General features: G+C 46.7%; 1 protein-coding gene across 4 annotated transcripts in view; it reads right to left on the bottom strand.

Annotated features, from left to right (window-relative positions):
• LTBP1 (latent transforming growth factor beta binding protein 1) overlaps positions 1-24377 on the bottom strand; it is a 1019134-nt gene that overhangs the window by 161115 nt on the left and 833642 nt on the right. For all 4 annotated transcript variants that reach the window (XM_069607908.1, XM_069607910.1, XM_069607907.1 and 1 more), the window contains 4 exons: positions 20614-20733; positions 12447-12569; positions 7947-8069; positions 5941-6063 (listed from right to left, as the gene is read on the bottom strand). In XM_069607908.1, the coding sequence (XP_069464009.1) occupies positions 5941-6063; positions 7947-8069; positions 12447-12569; positions 20614-20733 (489 nt within the window). The remainder of the gene's footprint in view (positions 1-5940; positions 6064-7946; positions 8070-12446; positions 12570-20613; positions 20734-24377) is intronic.

Here is a 24377-nt window from a genome sequence, read left to right as displayed (position 1 = left end):
GGAGGAGAAGGGAAAGTGCGGGTAACTCATAAGTGCTGCCGGCAGGTGGCTCATTAAGTGCAGAGAAACAGGGGACTGTAGGGTTGCAGAGACAGACCCTTAAGTGCTGGGGAGACCCTTAGGCAGTGCAAGGGCAACTCAAATGCAGGAGCCTGGACCCGGAGTTCAGAGGGTGGCCAGGTGGCCAGTGTACGGAGCAGTCAGGGAAATCAGCAAGGAAGAGGGAGAAAGAAAGCAGAACCGAAAAAGGAAGGTCCTGTGTTGCTTTCAGAACCAGAGGTGGTCCTGTTCAAGTTGGAGAGAGGCAGGGAGGCTGTTCCACAGGGAGGCCCCAGCAGAGGAATGAGATCTACCCCCCACTCTCTGCTTGGAGAAGCGTCTGACCCTCAGGAAGTTGGAGGTGGATGAGCAGAGGGCTTGAGAAGGAAGATGCTTAGGAAGAGAAAGTTGGTGGTAGTGCGGCACCAGGCCCCAGAAAGCCTTATGGACGATGCAAAGGGTCTTGAACTTGATCCTTTCAGCCACGGGGTGCAAGTGGGGTGATTTCATAGCTGGAGAGATATAATTCCTGGGCTTGAGGCCAAGGACAAGTCTTGCAGTCCTGTTCTGGATGAGTTGGAGAGGGCGGACAATAGAAGCAGGCAGATTTAGAAAGAGGCTGTTGCAGTAGTCCAGCCTAGAGAGAACCAGAGCTCTAGAGACAGTGAGCATCTGGGGAAGGAAAGGAAAGGAAGAATGCCTCTGAGGAGGTGCAGTTGGTAGTTTGACTTCTTAGAGACATCAGAGATGTGAGGAGAAAAGGAGAGTGTGGAGTCGAAGATGACCCTGAGGTTTTTAGCCTCACAGGTGGGAGCAGCAAGAGGGCCAAGAGAGGCCGGCCAGTGAGTGACAGGAAAGGATGCTGCAGGTGTGCCGATGAGGAGAATCTCCGTCTTACTGGTGTTAAGGCAGAGATCGTTGGCGGCACACCACTCCTGGATAGCAGACAGACAGTCAGAGATGAGAGAAGGAGAAGAGGTGGCAGAGGGGAGCCTGAAAGTGGGCTGAGTGTCATCCGCATAGCACTGAAGGTTGGAGCAGAAAGCGGCAATGCAGTGGACGAGAGGTGCCAGGTATTGGTTGAACAGCCAGGGAGAGAGGATAGACCCCGGGGGAACACCACAAGTAGAGTTTGAGATAGTGGAAAGGAAGGACCCAAGTTGGACCTGCGGGTGTCGATCAGAGAGGAACGAGGTCAGCCAGTCCAGGGCCTCATCGGTGATACCCAGGTTATCACAGAGATCATTGAGCAGGATGGCATGGTGGACCGTGTCAAAGGCAGAAGAGAGATCGAGTAAGATGAGGACAGAGGGGAGATTAGAATCAAGGTTAGTGCAGAGAGCCAGAAAGAAGGAGTCCAAAGAGTGGGATTAGGGGGAGCCCACCACCAGAATCTCTGTTTTGTCCCCATTTAGCTTCAGCCAGTTGCTGTTCATCCACCCCCCAGCCCCACGACTGACAGGTACCGACCAAAACACAATGACACCTCAGGCCTGGCAAGATCGAGTCAAACCAGGATCTGGGTGTCATCAGCATAAGAGTAGCACTGGAGACCGAAGGAGCGGACAAGACAGATAAGAGGCTGAATATAGATGTTAAAAAGCAATGGGGAGGGCGCAGAGCCCTGAGGAATACCGCAGGTAAATGAGTGAGAAGGGGAAAGAAAAGGAGGAAGAGAAAGTGATTGGCACCTATAAGCCAGGAAAGAAACAAAACAAGTCATCGACTGGCCCGAAGAGGCCCGCCAAGGCCAGGCGGGATAGCAGGATAGAGTGGTTGATGGTGTCGAAGGCTGCTGAAAGATCTAGCAAAATCAGGACACCCACTACTCCGCCATCTACCAACCCTGCCATGCAATCCACATCAGACACCAGGACACTCTACGTAACACGTCCTGGCCAGAACCCTGACTAGAAAGGGTCAAGGAACTGAGAAGCTTCCAGAACAGAAGAAAGAAGAGGAGATACCCCGGGCTTCCAACAGTTTCATTAAAAAAAGGCAGAAGAGAACTAAATCGTCAGTTAGAAAAAAGAGAAGGCTCCAGTGATGGCTTTTTAAAAAGCGGGATAGCTATAGCCTGCTTGAGTTCAATCGGAATTTAGCCAGATTGACAAGAAAGAGGAATAACTTGGGCTACCCAGGTAATTATACCTGGCATAATGTCCTTAAGAACAACCAGTGGCACAGGATCAGAAGGAGCCGCTGATTTAAGCTCCATAGCAGCTTTACACACCATTTCAATAGTGAATATAGGAAAATCAGACCAATTATGAGAAGGAACTGATTTGCCCTCATCATTGTCCGCAATGTTCGTAACCTGGTCTGCCATGCAAATATCAGTGTGGATATTTTGAATTTTAGTAATAAAAAATGTGGCCAGTGAGTCACAAAGTAGTTGCATTGGAACGATAACAGGAGCACGATTGACAGTTCAGGATGATCGAAAACAATTCCATGGGTTGATTTAGCTTCCGTTTATTCAGTAAATAAAGCCTGTTTTGCTATCACAATGGCTGCATGATAGCCTCTAGTACACTGGCGATACATCACCTTTTCAGCCGCCCGATACGTCATGTGCCATTTACGTTCCGCCTGTCTTAGCTTAAGGCGGAACGCTTTCAGTTCTTCCGAAAACCAAGGTTCAGAACAACGCTTATGGGACCGAACAAGCTTTGAGGGTGCAACATCATCCGCTGCATGCTTCAACACTTTTGTCACGGCAGTTAGATTAATATTGGTGCTAATAGTGCACGCCTCTTCCACACTAGCCAAAAGGGCATTCCGATCAGCAGGATGCTAATCCTGCCGTGCGACTAAAATTACAGGGTTTTTAGGAGTAAAGAACACTAGATGATGGTCAGACCATATCACAGGTTCAACAGATAGAAAATCCATTTTGGATTTGTCCAAAAAGACCAAATCAAGGCTGTTTCCTAACACGTGGGTAGGCTCAACCACAACTTGCTCCAAGCCTAAATCAGTCAAGACCTCAAAGAAAAGGGACAGAGTAGAAACATCTACACAATTAAATTTAAGATTAAAATCTCCTAAAACAACCAGGCGAGAGTACTTCAATTGAAGCTCAGCTATCAGGTGCAGGTAAGGATTTAAAAACCCAACATAAGAACCAGGATGTCTATACAGAATCAGAAAGTGTGCAGAGCAGGATGCCGACACAGCCAGACAAACCAGTAGAGCTTCCATCTTAATATCATGTACCAGCGGAATGTGTAAAAGTTGAAAGGTAAATTTAAATATAATTGCAACACCACCACCCGTATGGGCCGATATTCGATCTAAATTAATTATTTTATAATCCCCTGAGAGTTCCAGTACTAACGTCGGGGTAGAAACATCTGTAAGCCATGTGTCAGTGAAACATAGAAAATCTGGGGACTTTCTATCTAGCATTTCATAAACATCTGCTGCGTGAGTTGGAAGGGGACATGTATTAAATAAAATATCATTAATATGTGTTCCCATCGTCCTCTCGCATTTGGGGTAGCTTTCTAAGGGGGCCTGCCAGTGAGCTGGAAATATAGTGCTAGCAGGAGCCAATGCTAATATATTTCTGCATTTAAGTTTCGTCTCCAATCCCCCACCCAGCCCGTCCGCAGCACGGACGAGCACAGAGAGGCTTGCCTTTTGCGTGCCTCAGGCATGCCTGCTGCGCTCGCCCACTGCGCCATCTAGTGTGCAGGCACATTTAATCCATTTAAAGACCACGTGACCATAGTAGCGGAAAGTGAAGGCAGACTCTGCCAAACGGGATACACGTGACCCGTAATCACAAGGATACTAACCCCAAAGTAAACATTCACACAAACAGGAAGTGCATGGGAAGGGAAGGCAGCATAAATGTCTGAATACAATTTAATTTAAAAACTAAAATAACTAAACACTTATATAAAATGCATGGAGCAGCCAGACAGCAGCTGCATACCTGTAGTGTTACAGTGTTCGCTTCACTCGGCTCATTTAAGCAGTGCAAAGACCACGTGACCACAGTAGTGGAAAGTGAAGGCAGACTCTGCCTAATGGGATGCACGCGACCCTTAATCACAAGGATACTAGCCCCAAAGTAAACATACACACACATAGCTCTCAACCATTTCTGTTGCAAAGGCGGGTGAAATCACCCGATTTTGTTTTTGGCGGGTGAGACGCCCATTGAAATGAATGGGCGTGCAGGAGGCTTGGCGGGTGAGTTAGCCCTTTACAAGGCGGGTGACACCCGCCAAAAGCGTGTGAGTTGAGAGCTATGCACACAACCACTGTCTCAGGAAAAGTGGCATTGCCCCCTTTATGAAAAAGTGTTGTTTGATATCTTAGAGGCAAAATGGGAACCCCTCAGCCACTTTGCTGATGGCACCTTAGAGATCCCCCTACAACTGAATTAATGTAGCACAGACCCTGATGGAATCAGAACCAGGAACTGTCTTTGATTAGTGCAACAATAGAGCACTTACAATAACAGACAATTTAATCAGATGGCTGCATAATATAGGAGAACACTGCGAGGCCAGGAAGTTATTCCCCATTCAAGCATTGGGTATAAGGAAGTTGTTATGCATCAGCGGGCGACTAAACATCACACTATCTACTCACAGCTGGCGATGATGTGAAGACGGGCATACTAGGCAGAGGGGTTCATGATTTTTAAGCAAACACGACCATTAGATTTTTCTTAACTGACATGAAATGCAGACTGCTGTGCAGAAGTGTTCGGTGGCGAGGGTCACCTTTAGTTTGGTGGCCAGATAACTCTGTACTACTGGGACATCACAACTCATTCTTGGGCTTTCATTTCACAGAAAATGCTTCCTGGGAGCTCTAGTCATGGTTAACTTGATGACCCCAAATTGGACTTGAGCACCTGCTATGAGCGGTTTGTAAAATGAAAGTGGTGTCCCGGTGACATTAAATCATCTGGCCAACTTAAGCATTACACACGGTTCCTTGGACACCCCATTACCTTTCCTGCACCTAAAAGCCCAGGCAGCTTGTCTGGAAATGAATACCATTCCATTACTTGGATTTGCCCACACATTCAAAGTGTTTGGCCACTCTGTGCATGGAAAGGTATTTACTTAATTAACATGGACATTTGTTCTGGCTCTTTGGTCTATGTGGATGTCTTCTTCTGACGCTGCTTACAAGGCTATCTGCAGTCATATACATCATAAATTCCTTAAAAACACACCTTCTTTAGTTCCCAAAGCGAGACAGAGTCGACGTCGGAACGGAACAGTGAGTGAGTGGATAGGTGAAAGGGGGCAGAGACTTGCATGGTGTGGGACATCCAATAGAATCACGTCTAGGTGCTTCCTGACTCTGCAGGTGTTAGTACAAAGCCTAGAACAGGTGCCAATTATTTTCCTCTGCGGGTCAGTTGGGGTTGCCTCTGATCAACAGAGTTCGGTATCTAGTATTTTCATCTAATGATTTTTCATTGGATGACTTTCCATCGAAAAATATTAATTTAAATATTTTCCATCGAAAATGTATTTTGTATTTGTTTATTATTTATATTGCGCACCTAACCCTGAGGTAACTGGGCACTGTATTTGTATGTTTGTGGATTTGGGTGGTATAAAGGGTTAAATGGTTAAATCTGGACAACGGGGGTTTGGGAGGGACCCCCCAATTAAAAAATAAAAATAAAAAATAAATGTGTAATATGGGTTTTCAATGGAAAGTGGTATTAGATGAAAATACATTCAATGGTAAAAAATCGATGGAAAGACTATAAACCGCAGAGGTCAGGGTGCAATCTCTGAGGCCATAAACGTCATTGGTTCTATTTCCATGCACGACTGGTCAGAACAGATGCCTTATCGATGACCCCCGAAGACGCCCTTGCAGGAGATCACTCTACGAGCCGGCGATCCCATCGCGTACCTTCACACTGGTCCCCTGCGGCCGATGCCTGGTATCCCGGTCTGCAATCACACCTGAAGGACCCCTCCGTGTTCTGGCACTTGCCGTGTGTGCACAGGCTGCTATCCTGGCACTCGTCGACATCTGTTAAGGAAGGAGAGAAAAGCCATTTAGAAGCAAGTCCCAAGACGCCGTGGTTTCCATCTGTTCGCTTCGCTTTAATGGCGAGAAGCTCTCAGCTATTGAATATTCTACAAACACCTGCTTTGTGTGCAGTGTCTGTAAGTAAGACTTGGAGAACAGCATCTGTCCATCCAGGTATGAAGTGTGAAAGCTTATTTCATTTGATCAAAACCACATCTAAAGGATTCTAAGCCAGATGATTTTCTAAGATGTCCTGGAACCCACCGCACACTTTACCACTCTCTTCATTTGGGTGGAAGGCCCATGTTATCTCCACTTAATGGGGTCTATTTCCCTTTTTGCACGCTTCCCTAGAGAGTGTCAAACCCTTAAAGTAAGGGGACAATCGGCTTCCCCAAACACTGTGCAGCAGATAAGACTCTGAAAGGATTTTGGTCCCAGTGTACACTGATCCCGTTTGCCGGAAATCATGTCCAGAGAGTAAAGGTGCCAGAAGTTCTTGAGAAGACAGGATAGCACCCCCACAGGTGGCATCAAAAAGGGAGCATATTGTAGAAAGGACAGGGGAACCACATTGACCTGAAATATCTTAAGGGGACCAAACAGGATATGGTGGCATAAAATGAAAACTGGCATCACTTTGCCATTCAGACTAAGCATAAGGCCTGTAGGGGGGGTGGGGTGCTACATTCTGCGCCATTACGGCCAAACCTTTGGAATTTTGAAGCCCATTTGAAAATAACATATTTTGATGATTTTGCTGTTTAAAACTGCTGAATGGGTCAGAGGTTCCCCTCAAATGATGGGGTATTGAAGGCGGCAAGCTTGCACAGGAAGTTCGTGAGATATGCCCACAGTAAACATGGAGCAGTTTATTCAACTTCTGTGCAAGAGAATACAACCATCCGCGGTCTCCTCAAATACAGATGCCACAGGCTCCACTAGCCCATTTCCTCATGGCATGGGGCCTTAGGGAAAAGGACAGCTCACAGAAATCTTCTTGTGTAAAATATTAGTTAATAAGTTTGGCATTTCCTGATAACGGTTGACAGGCTCAGCATCCGAACACCCAAAGAACCATGGTATCTGCTTTCAGGCGTCTCTTATGCCTTGATGTTGTGGTCAATCAAGACCTTATTTACCAGAATACGTCACTGAGAGTGCCCCAGCAGCCTCCTTTGCGGCTCAGTTGGAGACTTGTGCAGGGCTCCCATTTCCAGTTGACTTGTTCCCTGGAATGCAACGATCGAGTTTACCCTTACAAAGCGCCGGGAATACCCAGAGGCAACAGTTTTCAGTCTGCGGTGCAGATTTAGATCCTATACAGACGAGGAGGCATCTGCGGGATAGAACAAGGGCAGGGGTGTGTGGACTCCGACTCCCATGATCCCACACCATTGGCTTTGCTAGCTAGGGCACGCAGGAGTTGTAGTCCAACACATCAGGGCACCCAAAGCTTGCAGACCCCTGAACTAGCAGGATCAAGGGGCATTGCAGTGAGAATGGGTGGATAGCTGAAGCATAACACGCTTGCCTTAGGAGCCGGACAAGGCTGTGCATCACAGGCTCTTTACACAAGTCAGACCCACTCAGAAATACTTACAAGCTAGAGAAATTGGGCGCCATAGAAATTGTTATAGCCCACATTTTGGAGACGCTGGGGTCTTTGGCGCACCCACACTAAGCTCTATTCGGTCTGTGCGCCATTTAGCCGTGTTTGCATATTTTTGTACTCTGCAAATTCCGTTGAATGTTGCTATCTAGGGGGTCAAGACACCAACCCTACATAACACGCTTTCCTTCTTGGAGCCCGGGCAATCAGCATCATTTAGCACGGGCCTTTGACCGCCGGCCACTGACCTGGGGGTGGGGACAGGACCTACCTTCGCACTGGTCCTTGGCAGAGCTCAGCTTGTACCCCTGGCTGCAGGTACATCTAAAGGAGCCCTCCATGTTCTCACACTGGCCATTGCTGCACACGCTGCCGCGCTGACACTCGTCTACATCTGCAAAAAGGGAAACACAAAAGAGACCAAAGGAAGCGTCAAACGGGGGACAAAGGGAGCAAGGTGGCTCACGGGGAGCAAAAGAGCCCATGGGATTTTTATACGTTTTATTACAAAAATAGGTGGGGGGTGGGGTAAGAGTATACATGAAGGTGGGGGTGGAGGTGGTGCGGGGGGTGTCCACCCCCGCATCATTAAAAATAAAAGGGGACAAAAACACAAAACATTTTTTCGTTTTTCGATCAAAAACAATTCGGTCATTTCTAATTAGGTATTTTATTTTCGGTTATTTCATGGGCAACCAAATGATACAGATGGCTTCAGGTGACGAGTCCTAGCTGTCGTCGCGTGTGAATATCTGTGTGCTGGTGTACGGTACAGCTGAGGGTGGTCAGAAAAACATTCTCATCAGTTCTTGAATCACTGGGCAATCTTCTTGGTGGTCTTTGGCTGAGCAGTGTATCTGGGTGTGGAGAGGTGTACCATGAAAAGGATGGAATGATGATCTATTCAGTCAAAAATGTGTGGCATAGGCGGGGAGGGGCAGTGGCACAAACAAGACCTAGTCCAGAGTGCGGTCGCTGGGGTTGGGGATTTTGTGCCATCTTGTGGGCAACTATGAAAACTTGAAGGAAAACGTTGTTTTCTTAGAAGGGATATGCCAAGCTGGGTCTGTGGCTCAGTGGACTAATGCATCAACTACAGGGGACTGTGTTTGACCTCGTGTTCACAGGTTCAAATTCCGGCAGGGCCACTCAGCCCTTCATCCTTCTGAAGTCGATAAAATGAGTACCATTAAGTTGGGTAACAAACGTTTGTTATCTGTCAATTGTGCCAAGATGCTCCTCTGGGGGTGAACACACGCTCTACAAGTACACCTGTTAAGTCATGAGGTCAGGGAAGTTGGTGATGAGGATTTGTTGGGTCTTGGCTGTCTGCTGCTTCTGAGCCGTGCAGGTGGGGCAGAGGGGGAATGGGCATGCAGAACTAAAAGGGCACCTGGACCGTTATCTCAATAGATAACCTTCCTGCGGGGGATGTTTTGTAGGGTTTGCCTTTGGGCCTTTCTGGACTGCCGCAGCTTGGTTTAGTTTATGGATGAGCCTTGTTTTCTATGTGAATTTATTAAATCTAGTTAATATGTCACATGGTCGCCATGGTGTGAAATTGAACACTGGTGAACCCCACGAGTTCTATTGGAACAGTGAGCAAAGGCATGGAGCACAATTCACCCATGTAGCGAGCGATGCTTTAGTTTAAGTACCACATTAGGCAGGTGGTCCAGACAGCATGCCTCTCCTCCGCTGTCCCCAATGTAAACCGCTTTTCCAGAGGGACCGCTGGCAACATCTGGCGCTGAGCAAATCCGGCCGGATTTTGCATTGAGCAGTGCTGACTGCCACACACCTGGGCTTTGCATTTCAGAAGGTTCTTTATAGTTGGCTGAAGATGCTCGGGAGGCATTTTGGGATTTGTTAATTCCTCGCAGGTGTGCGTGCAACTGCTCGGCCGTGCCATATAGCTCAGACTTTAGAAACGCTTGTAGTCCGCCCGGCATTAAACTGCAGACCGTATGCATCTTGCTCCTTTCCAATTTGACTCTGCGGTAGAGACCCTGCTCGGACAAATAATTAGGGGCGGGGGGAGTATCCATTGGATGGCGATGGTGGTGAGTGGGGGAAAAGGCAGCAGCAATGGGACCAGAGTGGGGTGGAAGGGGCTGAGAAAGTCCCCTTCGGCTCAATGATTATGAATTCAAAGACATGAAACATCCCAAAATCTAATGTGGCCCTGTTTATAAAATCAGGAGTCCGGGGAATACCCAACAAATTAAGGGCTCGCCTGAGAAACGAGCCCGACTCCACTTCAGTTTTAACCCCACAACAGGGCGGACTACGCCCTTCATCTTTCTGAGGTTTATACATTGAGTACCATTAACTTGGATAATAATAACACCTATTAATACAGCGCTTAGAAGCAGCGTGAATCCTGCATGAAGCGCTATACAAGAACACACATTTTCTTAATATATCACAGCTAAAGGAAATGGTGCTGCCATGTGACATCTGTGGCTTAGACTGAGCCTTGAGGCAAAAAAGAGCAAGACATCATTCAATATTCGTTTTTTTAAAATACAGTTCATTAAGCTCCAATTGCAAATGATAGGCAGGCATTCTGCGCTATGCACCACCTCTTGCTGCAGGGTTGCAGGCGTATACCCCATTCTTCTAGACGTGTACGCGTTGCTGTGGAAAACACTATTAGGGGGCATAATCAGATGTGCCCTCGTTGTGCCAATGACTGTAAAGCATCTTCTCCGCTGGCTCCTTCAGGGCACACAGCTCTCACGTTTGCCAGCCTAGGCGGGTTAGCGACATGGATTGTGAACAAGTGACAGAAGGCTGATCTTGCCAAGATGGAGGCAGTGACTTTGGGAACTGCTTGCCATGTGAGGTCTGAGCCCCATTGAATAAGAGAATTTAGACGCTCTGCGTGTCCAAGGTGTATATTGCTGCAGATGTTTGACGGGAGTCATACAATGTCACGTGGTTGCCGCTGTAATCAAGAGGTATTGCAGGGATTAGCTTCGAATCACTAGACATTGGCCCAGGCCTTTGTCCCAATAGGTTTGCACCAGAGAAATGCCATATCCGCACTGATCGTTGGGTGATAAGCCTCCAGCTTCAGAAAAATGTTTCCGCTTGAGTTTTCGGACTTACCGCTTGCCTCGGGTGGATTAATCCAGTGCACTGCAATGCATACTCACACTGCGAAGAGTCCTGTATCCCAACTGTCTGGCTTCGGTCGCCTACAAACCTCTACACAGATCTGGACGTGGGTAATCGCTGACCCATATGGCTCTTCATGTGAATCGACCACCTGCCTCCTTTGTGCTAGCTTCACCAAGTAACTCTGGACTGGGAGTACACCTAGGGCACTATACTTGAAAAGAAAACCCAATCGTGCCCAACGTTAGAGGTGACGTGATTCACCAGCAACTTTGACAGGCGCCTGCTTCAGTGCTGACATTCAAAAGCACCTCCACAATTTCCTCTTTGCTTTGGCCTTCTCTCCTCCTTTCTCCTGTTGATCTGGTCTGTCTTGGCATTGTGCACCTGTTCTCCCTCTGTTCTTTTGAGCCCAGGTACCTACTCACCCTTCCATCCATCTGCACTGCCTCTTGCAATCCCCTGCACTGGGGTCTGTATCTGTAACCCTAAAAGCCCCCACTTTTTTTTCCTTTCCTGCACTTATTCAGACACGCCATTTCTGTTGCCTTATTCCTAGCACTTGCTGGCTGCACTACCACTGTTTGTTGCTTTTTGTTATTTATTTATTTATTTATTTAATCATATTTTATCTACTTAGTTTTATTTTTGCTCAGCACTTTTCCACCTCTCCCCCCTCCCTTGCACTTAACCCTCTCCCTCTCCCATGCACCTGCACGTTCTGAATGTCACTGGGCCTAGTAAGATTGTTGTTTTTGTTCTCCCTTGTTCCTCTCCTTTGCCTTGAAACACTTGTGTACGAGCGCGATACAAATAAAATATCAATATCAATGAGCCTCCACTGAAACTTCTCATCCCGCAAGGTCAGCTTCTTCCTATAATCTCATCATATTACAAAAGGGTTTTCCCTGTTTCTTTAGAGGCGGGTGCCCAGAAGAAAGGGTACAAGGGGATTCCCCCCACCAACATCTCACATACCGCATGTGTTGGCTTCCAACTTCCATTAGCCCCACCCAGCATAGTTAATGCTGAAGAAACATGGGACAAGTAGCCCAACACATCTGGAGAGTGATCGGCTGGCTACACTGCCCCGTGAAGGTTTTTAGACATGTCCATTATATATCAGATGTATTAGGTGTGAACAGGCCTTTTATAGACAATGTCCTAGCAGTGCTGACGTTTATTCATTTTTTCAAAAAAGGTGTGAAGGGAAGTGTTCCTAGGGCAGTGGGGCCAGGGAATAGTGGGCTCCAGGGGGGTTATGTTATGTCATGCTAAGTGTTTTTTATACTGTGTCAGCCACCACTGGTCTAATACATCCAAGGCTTGTTCGAAACGGGGTGCACTGTGCCCCTAGGAAGACTATGCAGCCTTTGATCTTGGAGGGAATTGAAAAAGGGCAGCAGAGGAAGGGAAAAACAGCAAAGAAGGAGAAAAATGGACATGAGAGATATTTTCAGATACGAAAGGGAACGGGGAATAAGGATGGACTTTGTGGCCGTTTCCAGACAAGTTGAGTCTGTTTAGAGCGATCAATGCGTAGCGCTGATCAGAAACGGGCAAAGGCTTAATGGACGGGAAAGGCACCATCTCAGTGACTGGAAGGGAGGCAACATGGAGGACGGATAAGCCACAGTCTCGCGTTTACCCAGGCACTGCTTTCTGTCGGGACTCGGCTCGTAACCGCGGCTGCAGGTGCACGCGAAGGACCCTTCCAGGTTAGAACATTCCCCGTTGGCACACGTAGATGCATCCTGGCATTCGTCGATGTCTGTAAGAAAAAAAACCCATAGAAAAATAGTTTAGCAACATAAAATAATTAGTATTACTTGGTTAGGTCATCCTTAGTGCGCCAACTATGAGTCTAATATATAAAGCGCATATAGGCTTGGAGGGTGTTACAGGACACATCTATTCAGAGAATAACTCAATAGTCAAAAGTTCCTTTGATTTCACACACTCATCTGTGTACTGTGTAGTTGTTTAGTTCAATTTGATATTTTCTCAAATTGTTCTTGGTTGGTCTCTGTCTCCATTGAGTGGTACTCAATAGTTGGAGGTTCTTTCAGGCTCCGATGTCACTTCAATACAGTGATTTATATTTCATCCAGTTATTTCTCACTTTCTGTCCTTTGTGTTTCCAAAAATAATTGTCCTTGTTATAGTGTTCAAACTTCTTGTGTCAATATTCCTCTATTAGTATCAACCTCAACGCGTGTTTCCCCTCTATGTCAAAAGTGGATCATCAGGAGGGTTTGTTGGGATTTCCAAAATGTAAGTTCCTTATGAAGTCGGAAATGGTTACTGTTGCTTGTTTCTAAATTTCTGATTTGGAAGAGGTTAGTCCTGTAGGGAAAAGTAGCATGTTGGATTAAATTGTCAAAAAATGTTAAAACAAACGATCCGCGTTCTGACTCCTGTTCCCAAGATCCCTCATTATTGAATGCACTTGCTGTGGCTGATGGGAGTTGTAGTCCAAAACATCTGGAGAAACAAATGTGTCAGACCCTTACCCTAGCCCCAGAGAGGAAAACCACTCTATCGGTCGAGGGAGTGGAGCACCTGCTTAACCAAGGAATTGTAGGTTTCAAATGAGCATCAGACAAGTGAAATCTACCCTCATAATGCTGGGTCTAACACCTGTGTTTATATTGGGTTAGCCCCCTAATGTTCTTGCATTACACTCTCCAAAGCCCATCCTTGCCAGCAATACTGCTATTTCTACAATAGCATTAGTTCGCCGGATGGGAAATGCCACAGGAATCCCCCCTGCCTTCCTCCTGGGTATACACAGAAACAGCTAGATGTTCAATTTGAGGTTTCAAATCCCCCAAGTGTTGTTCTTGCACCCTTCCTGATTGTCTTTCTATGAGCGTTGTAAGAGTCCAGAATCGTGCCCATGAAGAGCAGCAGGGGCGAGTGCCAGTGTTGAACACAAGGATACATGGACCCGTATGCAAAGGGATCTCGAATATCTGCCGATCCAACGATCCTGTACCCGCTCTATTGATTCCGTGATTCAGGTCAGTCGATGAAACCACCCATAGGCCGTGCCCATTGTGCCTTGACAGCAGGAACATGATAATACCCAATTACTTGCTCATGAATTGCATTGGCGGCCCAGGTCTCTTAGAAGCAAGGTATGTCTCTTTTGCACATTCCATCTTATCAGTCCATGCCATCAGGCTTTCTCGGCACGTAGCAAAAAACCAGGATGTGAATTTCATGCCGCTATGGGAAGATTCTTTTAGTGCCACAACCTCGCCCATGGCGACATGGTGTGGCGAGATTGGCCACTGACAAGCCAAATCATCCAGAGTGGGTGGTCCTGGGGAGCTCTGCACGTTGGCTTTCAGATGAATAACTACTTTCTGGGCAAGCAGAGAAACCTGCTGGGTAGTCGGTTCTGGGAAAATCGCCCTGGTTATGGATCTTCGAGCCCAATGAGTGGCGTGGTCTGTAATCAGTGGTACGCAGCCCCTGGGCAACACCAATCTGTAATGAAACCTGGTTCGCTAAAACAAGCGTCCGCGAATACGTCCAATCTAACTATGGAGTTGTGTCCCTGTACATTCCTTTTACAGTGCGTGCTCTGGTTACTCATACGAACCTTCAATTCATGTCTGCCGTTGGGTAGCTTTCCCACACTCACCAGATACACTCTATTTCAATTACTGGTGGGATGCCCACAATTGGCCGCCCTCTCCGGGCCAATGCGTCTGTCTCTCCGATGACCATTGACTTCGGTGTGCTACTTTCCTCCCAGGTAACGCTGTACTAAGCCTGTCCCATCTCTTGAGATTAATTAGAGTGGGGGTTGATGTTCAGCCTGTCTACCAATGACAGATAGCAGCCTAGCCTGCTGGTGTACAGCAGATAGGTCAAATGTTGCCTGTGTGGGTGGAATGGCGAATGTTGGAGGGGGAGAGTGTAGCCCCTTTTTCCCTAGTGTGACTACCGGCTAGTGAGGGGATAGAATTGGTAGGATATTTGGTTTCATTTGAGACAGTTAAAAGTGTCAGTGGTGCCATTTGCTCTATATCTTTACATTTTTGGGGGATGACTTCTATATTTCTGGAATTGTAGACCCATGATGCTTTCATCCCTATCATAAGGCTCAATGGTATCAGTGTATTCTCTCCCTTTCGTGGAATCGTTGGTTAGCTCAGACCTTCTATACAGTCATTCAAAGTAAGAGAACCAGTTTTCTTCGGTGATGTTGCTTTCAGGTGATACATAATCCAGTTCATCATCCTTAATCACTATTGCCCAGAAAGGCTTAGAGTTCTTAGAAACAACTGCTGCCCTTCTTAAGAGCTCACATTTCTTTTTCTGATCTTCGTTCTTCTTGAAGGCCTAGTGAGAGTCGTGTCGCGTGCTAAGCCTTCCTCCTCAATGATTGCAAGCGGTTAGATTTAGCATATCGGCACTCATTTACCAAACCAGCCTTTCTTTGAGGCAGGGAGGGTTGTCTGAGTAGGCCTTGTAATAGTGAAAAGTGTTACAACAGTATTGCCCATAGACATTCCTGGAAAAGGTGAATCGGAGCGATTCTTAGCTGAGAATGAATCAATAGGTTGCAGAAGATTCCTACAGAGGCTAGGCTATGGAAACTCTGCAACAGCCTTTGACCAATGCAAAGGGCGGCTATGGTTGGCAACACTCATTGTTGCCACTGGGACATCTATTACGGTTGCAAAAAGACTATTGGCAAATGCAAGAAGGCTAAATGGAGAGGGTCATGATAACGAACAATAACCCTCCTTTCCCTAATCCAGTGTCAACCGATAATGTGGACTAATATATAACCGATGCCGTAGGATTTGAGGTAAGGGTGAAAGGTGGGACAGGCTGGCTACATTTATGCAGTTCTTATTACTATGTTATTTATCTTGCATGGATCTAGCTTTGGGAGGCAACAAAGCACTTTACAAATCATTGGGGAAAGTACACAGCGAGGGAAGCGGATCACAAGGGGTCAAATGCAATGGGACGGGAAGCGAACAACGGGGGAGAGGGAGGGTGGGCAATTAGGGAGCAAGGGATCTACAAGCAACCGGGGAGGAAACAGATCACCCAGTTTCTGGTTAGGTGGGAAGTGCAGGCTGTGCTATCATGTACTACTAGAGTCCCAAACCACAATCTGATAGACGGGTGGGATGGGCTTTGAATGTTTTCATTCTGAGACAGCTGCGGAGATGATCAATTTAATTCCACCTGGACTGCTATATCCGTAAACCCCTCTAGAACAGCAACTCTGTCTGAAAAGCGCAATTCCCAATTTCCCACAGATGAAGGTGGACACATCTGGCGGCCGGGCTACACTCGCGTTCGGGCCTTTGCCAGGATCCACAGGCGAGACGCAATTGTGCCGAGCAGAATTTGTAGAGAATTGCATGGTGCGTTGAGGGAACTTGAGTTTGGTTTGAATGAGATGCTGCATTTCTACTGTACTCTTGCCCGGTGGTAGAAGTGGAGGCCACTCTGAGGTGGAGAAGCTACATTAGCACTAAGGGGGGGTGAGTCTTTGACTCAAACCTGTTGTTTTCAATTTCTTTGATTAGATAAATAGCCTCTTCAATAATAGCTCAGATAGAGCTTCTGTATTAAGTTCCCAGGGAACTTTCTGCAAGGTAAGATGCTTAAGAGCCTATAGTTTAGACATTTGCAGGGGCTTCTACGCTTAGGAGTTACAGAATTCCACACTAAAAATCCAAATTGAAAAAGAAGCAATAATATCCATTTAATGGGCTGGATGACATGACATATAGGGCTATTTTTTTTATAAATACCGGGAAAAAATCACAACAAGTAACTGGGGGGAGGGATGCGGGTTTCAGCAGAATGCCCCCCATGATAACCCCAGGAACAGATTCACACAGCTACTGCAGGCATCTAGCTTCCTCTTCCGGCTAGACAGTCCAATGGCAGCACACTTGTTGCGTATCATGAACTTGCCATGATGTCTTACATGTAAAAAAAAAAAGGGTTACATTACATGAATAGGCAAATGCTCTTAACCTCTTGCACGACAGCCTGTTGGAAGTTTGTGACAAAAGTGACTTTTATCCAAGTAGTGGTTTGGCTTGAAATATTTTGCGTTGTGGGCCTTCTAGTCTTCCATTTAGGATGTGGAAAATAAAGCAACAACAACATTCTTTTGCTTTTCACATGTGTATCTAAGGATTAATGTATTGTAATGTTGCTATAAGATGAGATGTGTGTATTTTACAAATAAACTATGTGAGCTCTGAAGTTTCTCAGGACCACGTATGAGAAGGCCATGAAGTTCCCTTTTTTCCATTTGGATTCTGACGTCTGTGTTTTTTTCCCTTTGGTTTTGAAATTTAGGAAAACCTACATTCCAGGGAAATCAGGACTGGATGGCATTCTCATGCATAGCCATGGGAAACCTGGGAGCTCTGCTCTACAAGACATTATTGTAGGCCTTTGAATCCAAACTTTAGAAATGTGTGCCAAGTGGAGCTCAAAAGGTTTGTCTTCAAGTGGTTAAACTGTGCTTGGGTTAACATTCCTGCTTCACTGTTTAAACACAGTGTGTGATCCTGGGCAAATAATGGAATCCCTTGCAATATAGAGGACTGGCCGCAGCAGAGCCATCATTAACGTTGTTCTCGTTTTGCTGCCAGTCGCCAAAGTGGCATGGGCCATCCACAGTACTGCCCAACAGAGAATGGGTGAAACTTTTTGCCATGCCCTGTGTTATTGAATCTTATAGCACATAATGTACAATTTAAAAAAATCAAGTGTCTATGTGTGTGTGTTGGGGTAAAGAGGCAGGTAAGTACTTTTATACTCATTGTGCCATAAATCAATATGCATGCAGCAATGATAGCCGTTGGGTTAATGTACCTATTGCTGAGATCTATGTTTCAATTGCTGGTCACCGGTTCCAATCCCCACAAGTTTTATCCTTCCAAGCCTAGGTAGGAGTGATGTCACTTCCGGTGATAACATATGCAAATTAAGGAGCCCGCAATTAATTTGCCGCACTTGGCCCTACAATTCCTAGAGCTGGCCCTGACCACCATGACCCTGCTGTGTACAGATGTTGCCCATGTATATTTGGAAGTGGGCCCTGTTTTGCTTTCTGGTGGATCAAATTGTTAGTACAATTTGCGTTTTTTTCTGTTGGATTTTGCTGGTCTTGGAACTTCCCCATGTTACGTGGTCATTACGTGTGTGGGCGGTGTTACTGCATGCGGGCGGTGTTACTGCATGCATGAGGCCTGGCTGCGTACACGTGATAAGTCCTGTAACTGCTCATGTGCAGTATTATTGCAAACGCACAGTTAATCGCCCTGCCCTGTGGCGAGCGGGCAGACGTCTGTGGTTTTGCAATGCAATGCTGTTTGCCATGAATCAGACCAAGAGTGATAGCTGGGACACTTTAACGGAGCACTGACCTTATTAACAAGTGTGTGTTTTGTAGCGGGCTTAAAAGGCAGGCAGTCTTTGCAGTGTCCGTGCTCGTGATGTGAGATCATGCATGATGATTCCACCCTTCCGCTCGCTCGTCAAGATCAACTCAAGGGTATGACAGGAATGGCAAGTGGGTGCCCACTGCAAGTCGACAGTCCCGCTTCCCAAAGTCACTCACACGATCTCGTTAGTTGACTGTCTGGCTCATTTCCTCCCTCCCTACCCCTTCATCCCCCTGAGTGCAATAAACCAATCTGGAACCTAATAAATTACTCTGCAACAAGAGCAAATTAGTCAATTTATTAGGATTCAAATTGGTTTTGGGGCGCCCCAGGGACTCCACGGCACTATCAATCATTGGCAAATGTCAGTGCCTCATGGAAAGCTGACCTCATTCTTGGGAGGAGAGACTATGAGACATTCAAGGAGAAAGAAGGAGTGTATTGCCACATCCCTCTTCAGCTCAAACAACCCTCAAGGAGCATTCACAAGAGGAAGTGGAAAAGTAGAGCACGCGGCACGCGCGGCGCATCACATCTTAAGTTTAAAACATACAACTTGATTCAACCCCAAGTATCACAGGGATACAAAACAACGGACAGTCAGAGAAACCCAAGCTTATCCTGGGTGTGTTATGGTATCTGTTTTTTATACTGTGCGAGTCAACACTGCAGTGGTCTGACAGTGCCTAGGCCTTTTCTGTGGTTGAGCGAAATCTGACCCCACCCAGGGCGTCAGCCAGACCATGGCCTGCAGGAAGGTGAGAAAGGTAAGGGGAAGGGTAGGGCAGAGGAAAGATGGGCACCGAGACAGACAGACTTGAATCCCAATGGTAATGTGAATGAATCCATGTATTAGACCGCACATATCCTGCTCAGAGGACCAGTTATATGGCTGAAAGAAAATACCTGTATTTGAGAGTGCTATGCGTGTTATGCTGTTATGTTATTGGTCTGTAATACCGCACATGCCACCACCCTAGAGGGCTTAAGGCGCAAAGCCTTGTCTGTGTAGAGCCAAATAGTGACCCTGCCCATGGGCAGCCAGAACATCGTCTTTGGGTTGAAAATTACATTGTAAAGCTTGCTCCTAACTAGAAACTGAGCTTTGCTACCCGACCTCATCTGTGCAGCAACTGTATTTTCGGACAATGATACAGCACCACAAAATCATACCAATGTCAGCTCTGTCCTATATAAAACAGGCATGTCCTGGACACCTCTCCCTCACTGGCACCAGAGAGCGGTGCAGCTTGAGTCCACAGGCCCATTGAGCAGTGCCTTCGAGTCTTGGCACAGCCACTCCCCTGGCAGCAAAGCAAACGTTGCGACGCTACCGAAAGGGCGTAGAGTTAATAGCTCAATGCACTGGCCTTCAAACTGCAAGTCTGTCCCCAATCAGGAGGTGCTGAGGCGTGTAGAGGGATAGAGGGAGGCACGAAGCTGCTTAAAATGGGTGGCTCGGTTGTTGTTGGATGAGAGGGGGGGGGGCTGACTATTCTTTTGCTCAAGATGGAGTTTGGAGACCACCGCTTTAATGAAGAAACATTGGTTCAAGCATTCCCAACACCTTTCTTGCACTCGGTTTTGTAGTAAGGACACCATTTTTCATTTTCTGCACAGGTCTTTACACACTGGCTGTTTTGGCCACGATTTAGACTCTGATTATAATTCCGCCAGCTCCTGGCTGCTCCATGTACACGGCAGGCCTTGGTATCAAGAGGACCCACTCACACCCCGCATGACACCCACCCTCGACAGCGCACCCTCTTCAAGCACTGTTCCATGTTCCCCACTAACTGTAAACGTCCCCTATTCCCGCTGCTCTAAAAGCTATGCCGGGGATACACGCTAGGGTGCAAGGACTGCTCCCCCACAACACTGCAAGTCAGTGGCATCCAAACCTTTCTAGGTTGAGCCCCCCTTGTGTACACATTTTGTTGGCAGCCACCCCAATGCAAGCTAGCCTAGATACCTGTGGGTTTTGTAGGCCATATAGGTGTCAAATAAATAAATTAAATACATCTGTTCTCTTAAAAGCAGTCCCCATTCTGATTTTCTAAAGATACCCACACCTCCCTCCAGGCCTTATTTGGACCAGTGACGGTCAGTGTGGTGGGGGGACGCAGGGGGCAGCCCCACAGTCTGAAGAGTACTGGCCTAATATATGCCTGCAAATCCCACACTCTCACTCAGTGAATAACAAAATGAAATAAAATGATCCATGCACCGGGGAGGTCCCTGGAGAGTCCTTCTTTCTCTGGTATTGCACTAGTGCCAGATGACAGGCGCAACACGCGAGATGTGGACTCCTCCGACGCAACACTGGACAGGAGATAGAGCGGGGGGGGGGGGGGGGGGAAGCATACTTACCCAGACACTGGCCGTTGTGGCCTCCGTAGCCCTCCTCGCAGGGGACGCACGAGTAAGCGCCGGGAGAATTACTGCATCTGTCAGACGGGCACGTGCTCGCGGCCAGGCATTCATCAATATCTGAAAAACAAAATGTAGGTCAAGCGCGTCATTCATGAAAAAGGATAGGGCCGCCTGGCGCGCTCCTCTTCCGCGTCCGCGCCGTCACTAGCCACGCTACCATAGCTCTCAACTCACACGCTTTTGGCGGGTGTCACCCGCCTTGTAAAAGGCTGAGTCACCCGCCAAGCCTCCTGCACGCCCATTCATTCCAATGGGCGTCTCACCCGCCAGAAACAAAATCGGGTGAATTCACCCGCCTTGTGGACACAAATGGTTGAGAGCTATGCGCTACTCATGGGGAAATGCCAGGGACGGGATTGGCAGAGTGCTGTGCACAAAAACACGAGCCCGTATCTGCACTCCGCGCAATAATACATACACGTTTATATGGGGTGACCAGATTTAAAAAGTAAAAAACCGGGACAGGGCAACTGACATAAAAGTAGGACTAACTCTTGAAAGTGGCTGTCAAGGCACTACATTTCAGTAGCGTTGCAAGGAGAAGGGGGTTTAAGTGTTACTGTTCAAATAAACACATATTATAACTCATTTATCACAAAATAACACTATCGTCAGTTGTAAAATGCAGCATTTATTCTGTGTCAGACTGTGCATTCATGCCTGTCAGCTATGAAGACGACTACTAAAAACCGGGACCACTGCAGTTTTCAATGGAAACATAATCTTGAGAAAGCGGGACAGAGCAGCAAAAACCAGGACAGTCCCGGCAAAACCGGAACATCTGGTCACCCTAGTTTATAACGTTCTATGAGCATACTACATTAAAACGGTGCCTCGCCCCCCCCCCACCCCACAGCGGCAGCAATTAATTCGGCATTCCCAAACAGCGATGGTAGGAAGGGAAATCAGTCGTAGCGTGTGGGCAAACAGCGTTTTTCCAATTTAAATTTCACATTAAAAAAAAATCGATATATGTTCTCATAAGGAATTTATATATGCACAAGCCTTAACATTGATCCAACGCGCAATTTGGGGTACCTCATATATACTCGGGTACTAGCACAAGGCCTTAAACGACCACCTATGTGGCCGCCATTTTGGATGAGTGAGGGGCAAATTGGCAGCACATTAAACATGTGAAAAGTGCATTCACTGGTTTAAACGAGTCAGTGAAAGTCAGTGAAAGACCACGAGTTATTAAAACCCCACTACATAAACGATCACTTGCAAAGGACTCCCTTATTTCGGTACACAAAGATATTCTAACATTGTCGTGTGCGTCAGTTCACCACCCTCAGCACCCACCAGTACTTTCGGCTGAATGCAATACACCAGGATAGACACGAAGGGCAGCATCATAGGTTTTCCACTATTAAACTAGGCCTGGTCTCATCAAACTGTCAAATACTAATATCCCATTTGATTTTAGATTATCCACCAGACATATGAACGGTAATCATGTGCTGAAGGAGTTCCAGTGCAGATAATTTGCATATTTTGGTGCCAGTCTGGGAACCCAAAGGACAATGTTCTATTTGGTTTGTCCATAAGCCTGGCCCTGCGTGAAACAGAAGTATGTGGGACCGCACAATAATATAGCTGGGTCTGAGGGTCAGTGGACTAACGCACCCACTAAAATTATCGTTTGATTGACCTCCTGGTCATGGGCTTGGATCCTGGCAAAGCTCTTCAGCCCTTCAGCCGCCCCGAGGTCGATATAATGAGTACCGTTGAGTTGGCTAAAATGCAACATACGTTATCAGGTGAAAATGGAGTCTGTAAATGCACCTGTTGCTTTATGACAAATGCTACTTTGGTCTCAACTGCAGAAACAGTAGCCCTTTTTTCGTGGATTTGTAAAGCTCGAAGAGAATTAGTATTTTCTACAGCAGTAACTGACATTTACTTCAACCAATACAAGCTCAGTCTCTCTCCACCAAGATCCAACATGCAAACACTGTAACCTTCTACGTTATGGTATGATTAGTTATTTATAACGTGCTTAATACCCAAAGGTTTCTAAGTGCGGACGTGGACCTGGGGATGGAACCTGTGTTATTCCGTGTCATTTTGCTTCCAAGGCGAGCATGTTGCCCCTTAGCTACGTTCCTTCCAGCAACACTGTTCTCATTCAGAGCTGTCAGAAGATATGGTGAGGCCCGGGGCAAAACATTTGGTCAGGCCCCCTTACAATTTTTTGCACTCGGCCAGCAGCGGCACATCAGTTTGTGTGCAGGATCCCAAGTGTGGTTTATTACTACAACTCCAAATCAACAACAGCAAAGTTAGATTTCTCTACTGAAGAAAGGTTCATGCCAGACTAACTTTTTTTATCATATGACTAAATATATATAAGATGGCATGAGCTCTCCACTCCGCCACCTCCAATTCTCTGAGGGTGAGTCACTTTTCCAAGCAAAGAGTTGAGGGTAGATCTCTTTCTTCGGCTGGGGCCTCCCTCTGAAAACAGCCTCCATGCCTCGCTGAAACTTGAGGAGAACCATCTCCAGTTCCGGAAGCACCTCAAGACCTGTCTCTTTGCTTCTGCCTTCTCTCTTCCTCTCCCTTGCTGATCACCTGCCTGATCCATGCAATGGTCACCTAAGCTCTGAATTCGGGCCCAGGTCCCTGCTTGTCCTGTTGCAATCCCGCACTGCCTCTTGGCTCCCCTGCACTTGTGGTCTGTGTCTGTAACCCTACAGTCCCCGCTCTCTCTTGCTCTTATTCTCCACCCGTTGGCTGCACTTATGAGAACCCACACTTGCCACCCGTTGGCTGAACTCTTGTTTCTCCTTTGTTACTGCACTTCTGCATCCTACCCCACCCTCGGCACGTCTCCCCTCCCCCTTCCCTGCTCTTGCGCGATCTGAATGACACAAGGCCTAGTAAGATCTGTGTTTTGTCCTACTCTTTTGTTTCTCCCTCCTTGCCTTGTTGCGCCTAGAAACACTTGTGTACAGGTACGTTATAAATGCCATATCATATCATTAAGGTGCACCCTGCCCCCATGTGTGCATTAAAACACACATCATACACAGTGACAAATGATGTACAGTGGAGGCTGGTACATTTCTGAACTTAAGAGGCTTGCATGTTTGTGCCAATTAGGCAAGATCAACAGAGCACAGTGAGGGAGCCCAAACCAAACAAGATTTGCTTGAGGGGGGTTTTCACTCCCAAGAAAATGTTTGAAACATTGAGTTAAAAGTATGCATTTTACAGCACTTTCTTTGCAAAATTGGGTAGAAATCCATACAGTTTGCAATTGGTTTTGTATGGAAGCACATGGAAATTCCCAATAGTTGCAAATCACAAATTGTGCATAGGAACATTTTCCAATACATTTCATGCCGCCTTTCCAAGTGAGATATGCTAGTATAAAATTATATTCATGCTGGTTGTTCTAATTATGTCGATGCAGGCTGCATCAATATATGCCATTATTACCATGTATGGACTCCCAGACAGTAAAAATGCCATGCCACAGAAAGTATATCCAGGCTGACAGTGTACCATAAGTGTTTTTACTCGCTAGACTGGCCTACATTCAATGTGGGCCAATTTAGCCAATTAGTATGTTTGCTTTAACCTTGATGCATAGTCCTGTGCATCAAGGGTAAAGCAAAAAGAGCACTGGCAATGCTAACAGTTTGGGCATTCGTGTAGGCATGGGAAAGGCACTTCTGTATTGGTATTAGCTG

This window comes from Ambystoma mexicanum, chromosome 4q, assembly GCF_040938575.1.
Source record: "Ambystoma mexicanum isolate Mex_15411 chromosome 4q, UKY_AmexF1_1, whole genome shotgun sequence".
Lineage (NCBI taxonomy): Eukaryota > Metazoa > Chordata > Amphibia > Caudata > Ambystomatidae > Ambystoma > Ambystoma mexicanum.
This window is presented reverse-complemented; position numbering and strand designations above follow the sequence as displayed.